General features: G+C 36.0%; 1 protein-coding gene across 1 annotated transcript in view; it reads right to left on the bottom strand.

The window, feature by feature from the left end:
- LOC150104983 (protein Wnt-1-like) overlaps positions 1–13,641 on the bottom strand; it is a 113,908-nt gene that overhangs the window by 70,841 nt on the left and 29,426 nt on the right. The window contains exon 2 of the mRNA XM_090396087.1: positions 2,354–2,628. Coding sequence (XP_090252213.1) covers positions 2,354–2,628 — 275 coding nt within the window. The remainder of the gene's footprint in view (positions 1–2,353; positions 2,629–13,641) is intronic.

The following is a 13,641-nucleotide window of genomic DNA, read 5'->3' as shown; positions in this document are numbered from 1 at the left end:
GTGGACAGAGAGAAATTTATTAATCTTTTTAAGAGAGAATCCATTGTTAACAAAAGACCTTTGAAGAAAATTGAGTTCATATTCAATTTCTGTTTCATCTGTTAATAAAGATCTGGCTCGATGTGCCAGGGTTGAAATAATACCAAAGGTTTGTGGAGGGTAGTGATGGGAAGAAGCATGAAGATATCTGTCTGTGTGAGTGGGTTTTCTAAAAATGGAGATTTTGATATTTTCAGCGCATCTCGTAAGTTTTAAGTCCAAAAAGGGGAGACAGTTGTCGGATTCCAGTTCACATGTGAAATTGATTTTCTGATGAAACTTGTTCAGGTGGTTCAGAAAAAAGTTGAGGTTGTCGACACCGTGTTCCCAGATGATAAATACATCGTCAATATAACGGTACCATGTTTTAGGTTTAAGAGTCGAGGAATTAATTGCTTTTTCTTCAAAATCCTTAAGAAATATGGCAACAAGAATCGGAGAGAGCGGACTGCCCATAGCTAAACCTGAGTTTTGTTTATAAATCCTATTATCGTATTTGAAGTATCCTGAGTTCACACAGCGAGAAAGTAAGGGGAAAAAAATTGGATAGTTTCTTCTGGAGAAGGTTTAGAACTTCTTGAGTAGGTACATTCGTGAAGAGTGGAAACAATATCGAAACTTGCCATTAAATCTGATGTGTTGAGTTTGATGTCTTTTATTTTGGAGAAAAAATCAGCTGAATTTTTTACATGAGAAAAGGAAGTACCACAAAGGTTTTTTAAAAAGGATGCGAGGTATTTAGAAAGGTTGTAAGTAGGGGAGTTTATGCCTTCAACGATTGGTCTTAGTGGAGAGTTTAATTTATGGATCTTAGGGAGTCCATATAACCTAGAGATTAGAGGATGAATCGACCTAAGAGAAAGACGGATGTTTCTTGTTAATTCTGAGGTGGTTTTCAGTAAATTATTGGTCCTATTGTGTAGAGTTCTTTTGTAGGATCACTATTTACTTCAGAGTAAGTGTCAGTGTTTAGTAGTTCCAAACTTTTGTTATGTAATTCAATCTATTTAAGATGACAGTAGTATTCTTTTCATTAATAACATTTTTTTCTGAACCACCTGAACAAGTTTCATCAGAAAATCAATTTCACATGTGAACTGGAATCCGACAACTGTCTCCCCTTTCTGGACTTAAAACTTACGAGATGCGCTGAAAATATCAAAATCTCCATTTTTAGAAAACCCGCTCACACAGACAGATAACTTCATGCTTCTTCCCATCACTACCCTCCACAAACCTTTGGTATTATTTCAACCCTGGCACATCGAGCTAGATCTTTATTAACAGATGAAACAGAAATTGAATATGAACTCAATTTTCTTCAAATGTCTTTTGTTAACAATGGATTCTCTCTTAAAAAGATTAATAAATTTCTCTCTGTCCACCACTCAACTGCTTTTGAAGATTCTTCTCTACCAAGAACTTTTATTTCGTTACCATACATCAGCTCTCTCTCTCTTCCCAAAACTAGCCAAAATGCTTCAGAAATTCAACATTAGAACTTGCTTCTCCACGTTTCCTAAACTTCGATCCATACTAAGTAGACCTAAAATGAAACATCTTCTTACTCAATATCCAGGAGTCTATAATATTTTGTGTGATTATGGCAAACCATACTACGGCCAGACAGCTAAATCCATCCTTTTACGCATGGAAGAACACCAAAGAGAGACATTTCCTACAACACAACCAGGGCCGGCTCTCTCTAGTCACGTTCTCTTCTCTATCAACGCGGATGAAGGCCGCCAACACCTCGTAGACTGACCACAAACTTCTAATATCCATGTGTGCTATGATGAACTTGAAAGAAAATATATATATATATATATATATATATATATATATATATATATCAGGGGCGTATATTCAGGGTAGGCTAGGTGTGCAATGCACATCTACGGAATAGCACTATCACCGATATTATATTTTTGCGTTTATTCCTGTTAAAGACTCCCTAATTTTTGGCTTCGATTGAATCCTAAAATTAAACACAATATACTAATGCTTCATGAAGAGGACACTTTTCGACGTGTAAACATTGCATCGAATTCGTGTTAATGGCCTGGATGTGGTGTCAAATATACGGACACCTTTAAGCCCTTTGAACAGACCTCATAATATCGAGCGCGATTGAGATCGAAATATTCATCTACTCCAGATACTTTCTAAACAGACTTCATATAAAACAACAGGAGCACTTACCACATAACGTATTAACAAATTACCAGCATGGTTATGAATAATTTTAAAAAAATACTACAATCTTATTCCCACTGACTTTTTTGTGATGAGACCCAAATGCTACATAACTTACCTCTATTAACTATTTTTCCAAATACGGACTTTCCCCTCATGTAGTCAGTCGTCGGACAGTTCCACCTTCTGTCGCGGAATTGATATTTACACTCGGTAATGGCGGACTTCATTCCTTTGGCTATTGCTAACAGTGATCCTGGATTGTCTCTCACTAAACGTCTCTGCTTTCTTCGGAGTGGAACGTTTATATTAGGAAAATCTCCCCCAGTGATAGCGTTGTTATGATGAGAGTCTAATACAAGATTCGTTGGTTCCTCAGAATGTGCGATACCCCTTTGAAAAATAAGAAGACGGTTAGTATCATTCTGCAGTCTATATGCGAACACACACACACACACACACACACACACACACACACACACACACACACACACACACACACACACACACACACACACAAATTTAGTGGGTTCAATAAATTTATATTGATGCATATAAACGACTCAAAATTGTATCAGTTGATCATCCAATTCATGTGATTCAGTGCTACTTCGATAAACCTTTAGCCTACCCAGGATAACAGCATTAATATACGACACTTTTTTATGCTTGGTATTAACATAAAACAAATTCGGACTCTTTCTCTTGAGTAACGCAGAAATGCCATTGTAAAATAAGAACATATCAGCACTGTCATCCAAGAAATGTTAAATTACTCTGTGTGTGCGTGTGCACTTGTGTGTACCAGTTAAATTTACAAGATTATAAAGACGACACAAGATGGGTGTTAATTTCACATCACAAGTTTCAAGTACAGTTGAGTTGAGGAGGCTAATAGATGAAGATCAGAAGGTGCTTTTTTGATATCTAGGCTATTCAAGATTCTTCTGATGTTTTTCTGACCTAACGAAAGACTGTGGAACACTGTTTCTGACATGGTAAAAGTGGTTTAATTCGATCATCTTGATCATCTTTGCAGAGGTTGGAAGAGAAGAACAATATCAGAACGTTAGCTTTATCTTTAGATGTTGAGTGTGATCTGGGTGAGAAAGAGTTGGAACCACAAATGAGTAGAGATTGTTCCCATTTGCATTTGTAAAGTACCAGACGGCTCGTCTACTATTTGTATAATCGTTAAGGTTGTATGTTTGGCCCCTTGAAAGTCAGATTTAGGATTTTTTTTTTTTTAGTTGTTTTCGTGTTTTTCAGCGTAAGCTGAGAATGAAGGCGAAGTTCTTTTCATGCCACTTGCGATTTTTTCCCTTGAACTGTCTTGATACAGTTGTTGTTAAACCATGATATACATGGCTGTAGACTTTTAAATAGGGCGGGAAATGAAAAGTTTCATTCTAGTAACTCGATCCGAGCTGGTGTTTATATGGTAAGTGTAAACTTAGCCGGTAAACAACAAGATCTAACAGCAGTTAGAACTGTCTATCTATATTCCGGGATACTAGACAATCTCTCAATTCCCCTTGATCTTTTCTTAGCCAGTTCTCTTTCCAAGAATAACGTAGGATTACTCCTCTTCTCGGGTAACTCAGATTGTTGTGCATTTATTTAGCGTATGATGATACAGCCGCCGTGAGTCCTGTATGGGATAGTACGGCGCCATCTTACGAACACCAATTTTTATCCAGGCTTGGGAACGGCATACTGCCGACGAATCAGACCTATGGCTGGGACATAAGTATTCATGACTATAATCCATGTTTGCCTGTTCTGGGGGATGAAAAACCCGAGTTTTCTGGTGAAAAAAAAAAAAAAAGGAAAACAAAAGCCTTACCTTAGTGTGAGACTGGCTAACTCACCTTTATTCGAAAGACACCAGATAAAGGTTCCTCACGTCTTCGACGGGAATCGAACTCAGGTTTTTTCAACCAAAGGGCTTCGACTGAGCTTCGGAGGCTCTATTGTTGAGTAAATTTCTCTTCTTTCAGTCACTCGCGGCCTTGTCCTACAGAGCGTCAAGTAGGACGTCCACCGTTCGCACTTAACGGAGTCGCCCACTCTTTCCTCTCAGTCACTCACAGAGGCTGGGTTGTTAGATGGAGAGCATGTGTTAGTCGTTGCTTACAGAGAATACTCTTGCATCCCTTTCAGCTCTGTAGGTGGATTTGCAGACATTAAAACCATTTAAAAATGACTTCATGATTTGGATAGGAAAAATTTTGGATAGGAAAATTAGGAATTGGGTTATAGGAAAATTAGGTTCAGGGATAAAAATGGAAGATGACAATATGATGATTTCCAAATTGGGATGGGGGTAAAGACAGAAGTTTTATGGAGCAAGGAAAGCGTAAACCAGAGAATGGAATATCAGATCGCACAAAGGCATAAGTGCTCCCTTGGGCTGAAGAAATCGTGCAGAGTGTAGTTTTTGACAGTCATGCATAGTGGTCGCGTCGCTGTAACTGTTAATTAAGGTTCCTTTAATAGCAGAAGTTCACATAATTTATGTTTGTTTGTGTTGCGAATGTTGCTGTAGCAGTGATGATTTTAGTAGGATTTTGTGCTCTTTATAGTTATGTGTTCTGTGTTATTTCTGAGGGAGGTTTTATAACTCTAATGACATACTCATAATATTATTTTCTTTTATAGGCTAATTTTAGTGAATAATTAATGAAAAAGTAATGACATTTATTGGAAGGCAACACCTTTGACAAGCCACCCATGTAGGGAGCACTTAGTCTCCTTTCTGTAATGGCTTCGACAAAATCCCCCCTCCCCACACACATATCACACAATACGGCCTTCCTTTAGAAATGGTACGGAAAAATACATGGCAGCAAGATTATACGTGAGCTGATCGGGACACCTCGTGATGTACTATCATCAGGATCAGTCACTCGTACTATCTAAGGGGCGACCTGCGGAACCTTTTTACTGTTGCAACCTCGAATAGGTGGTTTTTGGATGTTCACGGTATGTTTCGCTTGCCTTTAAAGACAGGCTACTCGTAAAAATAAGTGCTAACGCTTACACAGTCAGTAAATACTTTATATACGGACTTATTAGCGTAAGTGATCCGACACGCAGAAAAACCTCTAAAGGGCTTTTCAGTTGAAGGCGAGTTTACAGACTTGATTCTAAAGAAATCCAGCATAAGAATAATACAACAGTAGTTAGTGTTTTGAATATATGAATCAGACTTTTGCATACAGTACATGTTTGTAACTCTTATTATGCCAGTGATTTAACGTACTGTAGATAAATACATTAATAATAAGGGTTAATGAAACTCGAAGCGCCTTACTGATATTAAAATTAAAATGCTGCTTGGAAATAAATGCAACTAAATAACCAGAATCAGTTAAATAAATGATGAGTTCCCTCCGTTTTACGCTTTGTATTTCCAGCAGTTTCATGCTTAATACCTAGATCTTCGTATAAAACCAGATTAACCTCTAGCTTTTCCAGCATAAACATACCTACGAGCATATATCTCTATAGATGTTCAGCACTATATTTCTTTCTCTTGGACTAGTTATTGCGCACGAGTCTCAGATCTCTTACAGGGTCCATAACCTTCAAGTAACATCCTGTTCGCAATTCTATCCAGAAGAAATAGGGGGGGGGGGAATTAAGTAAATCTGAAATCTACTCTTTGACTTCGCTCTTTATCGCATTCAATGTAAGCTCACACTTATATGCCTTTACTCCAGGTAAAGGCTTATAAGTGTGAACTTACAGGATATTAACTGTGAACTGAATTAGCAGGTGTAAAAGTCTTCCTTTTTCTCAAACATCTACATACAGGATAACAACTCGCAGTTATTTAAGCTATATGCTAATAAGCTTCTTCTTCTTCTCTCTCTCTCTCTCTCTCTCTCTCTCCTTTTAATCTTGAACTCCTAGCGGTATCAGTATACAACATATTCAGAAATCGTTTGTCATGCATCAGTTGTCTTTGAAAGAGATTCCGGTTCGAATCTTGGGAGAAATTTTCTGGCCTATCTTTAGACAATGCAGTGCCAGCTAGTTTGCAGTCATGTATACAGGTGGCAATGTGTTTCTTTCTGCGATTTAGGTTTCTCCCACCATGTAAAAAATTACAAACTTCACCATGTAAAAAATGACTAACCTGGGAATGCATGTAAATAACAGTAAGTTAAGATTCAAATTCAATTTGTCCTGCAATAGTTTTTTTTTCTAGTTCATATGCTTTAAGAAGTGAGGATATTTAGTGTAAAAGTTTCGTGGACAGAAATATTTTCCTATCCATCGGTTGGAAAACATTGCTGTAGAACGCCTTTGGGAAAAAGTTAGTACATCACTTGACGACAATTCAAACATATCCAGTTTCACTGTGGGAATCGCCTGCCATTCCTTTTGGTGCATCGGTTGACATTACGGAAAACCCAGATACGATGTGAGTTCAGTGTATCATACCTGTTATTTGCGCTTGTTCTTCGTCCGATGTGTCTGTTTTCGGAAGTTTCAAGAAAGTGAACTTCTCTCCTCAGACATTTCCTTTTCCATTAGCTTATCGGTCAAAGACGAACAAGGGATTTTTATAGAAAACTTATATATTGTAATTTTATAATTATATAAACATCTGAGCAAAATCTTTATATAAAATCTGTGAGTTGGCATTTTCTTTTCATAAAGTTTTCGTTAGTTATAGGTCTATGGACTGAGAGTGCTCACATTATTATAAATATAATTTTAAGAGATTTTATTCTTAATGATATACAAGTTTTACTCGTATGTGCAGCCTATAATTGTAGAAATTTAAAATCTTCTTTAATATTTTTGTATAATCTATATGCCTAAAAATTGTAAAATGAAATCTACCTCACTTCTTTGTTTTCGAGATGCCAGTATGTCGATTTCTATTTTTGATAGAATGGAGTTTAAAAAGTTTAATATTAGGAATCTTTTCTAATCTTTATTGACCAAAGTCTATTTCAGCCTGCATTCAACAATTTGAATTATCTCTTTATAATTAATCGTATAATCTTAATATACGAAACGGGCTAATGCTGAGCATATAATTTTACATACTTATTTTGCTATTGACTTTTCCGTTGTGCACTTGTGTAGGAGTGAAATGTATTCTATCTCCCTCTTTGGAAAAATTAATTTGAAACAATAAGTATATTAGTAAGCATTATTTAAATTAAGGGGATATTAAATCCCACATTGTTTTAAAACCGAATAAGAAACTCAAAGATTGGAATCAGAGAGTTTCATGCCGAATATAGTAAACTATAAAAGTATCGGCGATTACTAGCGTGAGCCAATGCAAGTAGTCCTAGTACGTAGTACAATCTCGGGCAACTCGCAGCAAAGGTGGTAAAGTTCTGATCGCTATTCTTGGTATTTTCCATAATGTAAAAACACATTATGGTAGGAGGTCACTACCCAGACCGGTTTCAGCCTTTTTTGAGGCTTCATCAGTGAGTAGCTAGACCAAATAAATACCAACCTTGCTGTGAGTTGCCCGAGACCAAACAAATACCTTGCTGCGAGTTGCCCGAGATTGTACTACGTACTAGGACTACTTGCATTACCTCATGCTAGTAATCGCCGATACTTTTATAGTTATTATTTTTATATTTTTTTATAATTATACTGTATTCGGCGTGAAACTCTCTGATTCCAATCTTTGAGTTTCTTATTCGGTTTTAAAACAATGTGGGATTTAATATCCCCTTAATTTGAAGAATGTTTATATCGCCGAAATGAATCCTATTGGCTCTTTATATTTAAGTATTAGTAAGCATATTAGTACAAATAAGTATATAAGTATGGAGAAATATACCTTTGTGTTTCTCCACACTAATATATAAAAAGTGTTTGTTACCTAACTCTTGTAAGTTCTTTTATCGAAGCGAAAATTAAAATGATTGATGTTGTTGTTAAGAGTCACGCTAAGTCAATTAAGGCTATGGAACAAGTGTATCATGCCCATTAATTCCGTATGTTTTCCATCTAGTTTGCCTATATTGAAGGGAACCTTTTCACTTATGCGTGCGACCAGATAGCTTGTGTTCATTTGAAAGGACTGAAGTAACTCGACAAGTTTTAAAAGATCTGAAATTTCAAATTTCATCATAATTCTTTAAGCTATAGCAGACATATTGGTTACGTGATTTTAATGCGTGCTAATGCTTAAAATAAATCATCAGAGAAAAAACGTATTGGTAGGTGTAATAAGTAAGTTCTAACGCACAAAATCAAAGATCATAGTGAATCACTTTGTAGTAAATATAAACTGTACTAATGGGACCTATTAAAGTCTAATTCTCGTGTTATTTTTCTTTAAAGAAAGATGTCTATTTATTATACGTAATTTACTTCCTCCTTTCTTGTTTCATCATGTAGATTAACTTATGCATGATTTTACTAGACACTTTTTTGTGTATAAAAATTATGAACTTTATATATGTTATCATCTATGAACTAAAAATTGTTTTTATGCATTTATCAGAGTTGTATTTGATTCGTTGTACATTGGCTAATCAAGAACTATGTTTCTTAAAATAGCAAAATGATCGACATCTTGCATTTGACGAATAAATATTAACATACGTAGGAAGCGATGCGTTGAATAATACTAATTATCTGATAGAAAAGCAATAAAGCATATTAAATTATATTAAATACTCTCAATATACCTTCAACTACCTTCCATGAGCGTGCGTCGTTTGTTTGGAAAACAAACTTATGTTTTTATACTTATGTTTTTTTCAACTGCCTGAAATCTAGCAAAGGAAACAATGTGGCAAAAAAAGCAAACACTATTAAAGATATGATTTAGCTGAACAGTTGCATGCTTTTCAATTCTTCTTCTCCTTTATTCCCACGTCAGAAGCCAATGTAACAAAAACTTGGCAGCAAGCCATGGTAAAGAATCCTTTCTTATCTTAGTCCGAACATTATAGTGTATCTAGCGAAAAAAGGGAGGTCATGGGGGACCGTGTTTCCTCTAGATTATGAGAACCGGACCCCACAACATTCATTGGTAAAACAGAACATCAGTCAGTCCATTCCTCCCTCCCCTTCAAGATATTGAGTCGTTACAAGTCTGAATGACACGTGAGTATCTCTCAGTGTGTTGCTTCTGTTCTTGTCTGAACACTCTCCAGCCCATTTACTTGACAAGGCTTTTTTCATAGCGTGACCCACGCATAACTAAGAGCACAGTTATCTCTGTGTTTTCCCGCACTTCGATAATTTGCGAACTTACATGCTTAAGGACTTGCTTTCTACTCTGTTCCTATATACTGCAATTGTAGTTCCTTATTGTTCGAAATTTGTCAGATTTTTTTCTTACGTAAAGTATTTTGGATAATTCCACGGCTCCCTTTCTAGTCCTTTCTTGATCTGTTTATTTATCGATTTCCGTCCCAACCAATTATTTTCTTATAGCGAAATGGGATACGCATTGCACAATTAGATAACAGTTTGAAGTGGGAAAGAGAACTTATTCAGTTTTGAGCTGTTTGTTAAACTACTTAGCGATCCAAACGACCCGATTGAACTCAACGCCCCACTCCTCCCCTTTTCCAAAATTAAAAAAAAAAAAAGTTGGGGTTTTGCTGTCTTTTTTATTTGGAACAATTGATCAGAAAGAGAACAGCCAATTCATCACACACACACACACACACACACACACACACACACACACACACACACACAAAATAACTCTGTGTAACCTTCGTTGAAAATATCCTGGTTCGAATCCTTCAAGAATGCGTGTGGAATACTTTCTGGCCTTTTCATCCAATGATAGGTCAGCCGTTCCGAGATGGTGTGGTAGGATTTATATTTTCTTTTTCCATCCTGGGAAATATAGTTTTTCTTCTGTAAAATAGGCGGACTAGTCGATCTGTAAACACAGTTCACAGACTGATACTATAAGCTTCATAATTAGAATACCAAAGCTGTCCACTAGCTCAAACCACAAATAAGTATACTTGGGATTCGAACCTACAGTGTATCAAAGGAAACTTAAGTATCGTAAAATTTTATTATACATTCAATAATCATTATACAATTCTTTATACGATTCCCATAAATACTGAAACTTTACATCCGCTAAGTATGTAGTTTATACTTTACTAGGATCTTTACGAATTCTGCATAGGTATAAAAGTTATTATTTTTTCCGGCAAACTCTGAAATCATGAAGAAAATACTTGATTCTTTTCTGATTTTTATTAGTTGTAAATATGAGATGCATAAACTTACTAATTTACTTCCAACAGGTGTAACTTGAAAAATATTCAAATGAATTCTCAGTCAAATAGTAAGACTCAATAAAATTATGCATAGTACATTATATTAAAATTCATTTTACCATTTTTACTTGCCTAGTTCATTCTTTTCTGCAAACTCTTAATTATTTAAAACTATGATTCAGAGTAGTTTTTTTTTTTATTCATCTCTATTGCTGTGATACAGTGTACTAAAAATTCGGGACCTGAATAACGCACGAAACCCATAAAAGTTGGCCTTCAATTGTGATGTTGATAAGTGAATTTTATACTAATTAGTATTTGATTGGTGGTCCGTGTTAAAATTACAATTTTGTTCCTTTAGTGGAATAGTTCTGTGGGATAGTACTGCTGTCTAATTAACAGCTTATTGTGTTTTGTTTTCTATATGAGGTTCATATGATGTTTAATTATTTCGAATTATATAGAGACGTGCTCTGAGGCCATATATGTAAGTATTCTTTTTCTTCAGTTTTAAAAGTTGGAATCCTTTTTATTGCCAAAAGATATTTTAGAAATCCTAACATTCAGATGTTTATGAACAACTGTATTCTGAATATTGTTCTAAAATATAGATGTAGTGGTATGCGAAAGGTTGAGCAATGCTTATTCTTTATAACACTGTGAACGCTTTCTTTAAAATTATCTGTCATCCCTCGATTTAGATCCCTCGTTTTCTCCTCTCAAGAACCACTCGCTAACACCATTAAAACTTGAAGAAGAATGAGGTGTCCGATTCAACTGGCCGAGAAACACTGTCTGTAGGCAAAATTCTATATCATATATTGTCTCGTTGGTCAGGCATTGCCCAAAGAAATCATAAACTGCTTTATGAAGTAGTAAGGTCATAAAAAGAAGAAAAAAAGCAACGAACGCTTTTGTTACTGTCATGTCAGAAAGTGGAACACTTAACTCATTCTGTTGCGAGGTAAAAAAAAATGCTTATCTCATTCTGTTACGAAAAAAACAAGGGACACTTAACTCTGAGAGCGCATTTCGAACATAAGATAAGCCGTTTTAAATGCTTTAAATACTAGTATATATCGATAAATGATTGCTATTATCAGTATATTATTTCATCTATAATTTTTGCTGGAAAAAAGAATTAAAAATTAGTATTCTTGAAATGACTAAGACCAAAATAAATCAACATAAAGAAGTCATATAATACATAGGAAAAAATATCTTTCAATTACTACGACATTAATGAAAAGCATTCAGTTCACAGTGAATACATGCAGCGAGTAAATTTTGATGCCCATAAGACATTATTAAGAAGCTCTTTTTAATTTTTTTTTTATATCATTCTCACACAGGCCACAAAACGTCTAGCACAAAGAGAGCTGAGTGTCGGGGCAAGTGGTTAGAGAGAAAGGAAAAATCGGTTAATGTATTTTCTTGATAAGTTGGGGCTTGTATTCACTGGCGAAAACGATATGGAGAAGGCTATTCCAGAGAACAGAGGTTGATGAAATTAAAGGATGAGGATGAAAATTTGGTTCGATAAGTTTGGAGTTAACCTGTGAATGGATGTTGAACAGCGGCTGTTAGTGTTCTTGTATCATTCAAGGAAGGATAGTGGCAGAGGAAGAAGAAGAGTGGCCAGTTTAGTGGAGCAACAGCCATGAAAATACTTATAAAAAAGATAATACGAAACAGAACTTCTTTAAGAAAGCGGATTGCTCTCTTCCGAATAGCATTAATCATTCTCAGGGAGTTTTTTTTGGTTTACCATGCACATGTGAGAATCGTATTCTAAAGTTGGATGGATTTGTAATTTATAAAGTTTTAGAAGTTGTGCAGACGAAAAGTAATGTTTTGAATGAAAGAGGACACCATTTTTAGACTAAGGAGAATACGTATGTAATGCATAGATATGAAAGTCAGCCTACGAAGAGGAAAAATGATCTTGATGGCGACCGAAACATTATCAGAAAGTAAGAAGGAAATCGAGGAATGATAAAATGACAGGATGTTTTTTTTTATGGCTTGGAACTTCGCTAGATTATTTTCACCCGACTTGAGAATTGTGAAGAAATCAATGTTTGGCATTGCTCATTTAACATTTCGAAGCTCAAACATTTGATTACTATAAGGTTTCTCGAATGAAGAATGATGTAGTGCATACTATCACGAGCAAAATTATTGATATCATTTATGGCTAGTGAGAGAACGTCATTCATGTGTAGGAGAAAGCGTGTGTGGTTGAGAACACATAGCTCTTGGGGTATTCAACATTTATGAAGAACTCCTATTAGTGGAAACCGTGAGCCAGCACTCGCAGTGAACGACCAGAGAGAGAGAACTGGCAATCCAATCATAAACGGCAGGCGGGACACCATTAGATAATGACGTGTTGCCAGACTCAATCGTTGCAAACATCAAAATCAACTACGTGCGTTTTCCAAACTTTTCTGTCTTGTGTCTGAAGGTAAGGTAAGCCAGAAGGTCTGTCGTGAAACGAGCGTGGTGGAATCCATATCGGTGATCCCTAACTAATTAATGGATCTCAAAATAGTGAAAAAGCTGGACGTTAACGAATTTCACTATTACTTTTGAGAGTATTGAGGTGAGCAAGAATGATAATGTAATGGCTATACTTCCATCTCCATTTTAGGAACAGATTGAATAAAGGTTTGCCTTCCATACTGTTCAGTAGAAGCCAAATGAGTATGACAGCTTGTCTGGGTAACCAAGAATTCTGGAGCAAGTTTTAAGCACAATTGGAGATTTACCATCTAAACTGGGGGGGGGGGGGGGCTTCTCGGTATCAAGATTGAGAATTTTTCTGATATCAATCTGCCGAAACTCAGTGATGCCAGTGAGGGTCTGAGCACTTCTTGGTATAGAGAAAAGATTTGTCTTGGTTGTCTATGCAAGGATCAGAGGAAAAGAATGATGCCATATCTTTAGGATGTTACCATGCATAGTGTGTGTGTGTGTTAGATAGAGAGAGAGAAAGAGAGAGAGAGAGAGAGAGAGAGAGATAAAAGCAAACAAAGCTTCCAACAACCAAGAATTCTGGAGCAAGTTTTAAGCACAATTGGAGATTTACCATCTAAACTGGGGAGGGGGGGGGGGGCTTCTCGGTATCAAGATTGAGAATTTTTCTGATATCAAT

This window comes from Typopeltis vanoorti, chromosome 7 (assembly GCF_054136105.1).
Source record: "Typopeltis vanoorti isolate ZY-2024b chromosome 7, IOZ_Tvanoo_1.0, whole genome shotgun sequence".
Lineage (NCBI taxonomy): Eukaryota > Metazoa > Arthropoda > Arachnida > Uropygi > Thelyphonidae > Typopeltis > Typopeltis vanoorti.
Note: the sequence above shows the minus strand (reverse complement) of the source record. Positions and strands in the feature narration are given on the sequence as shown.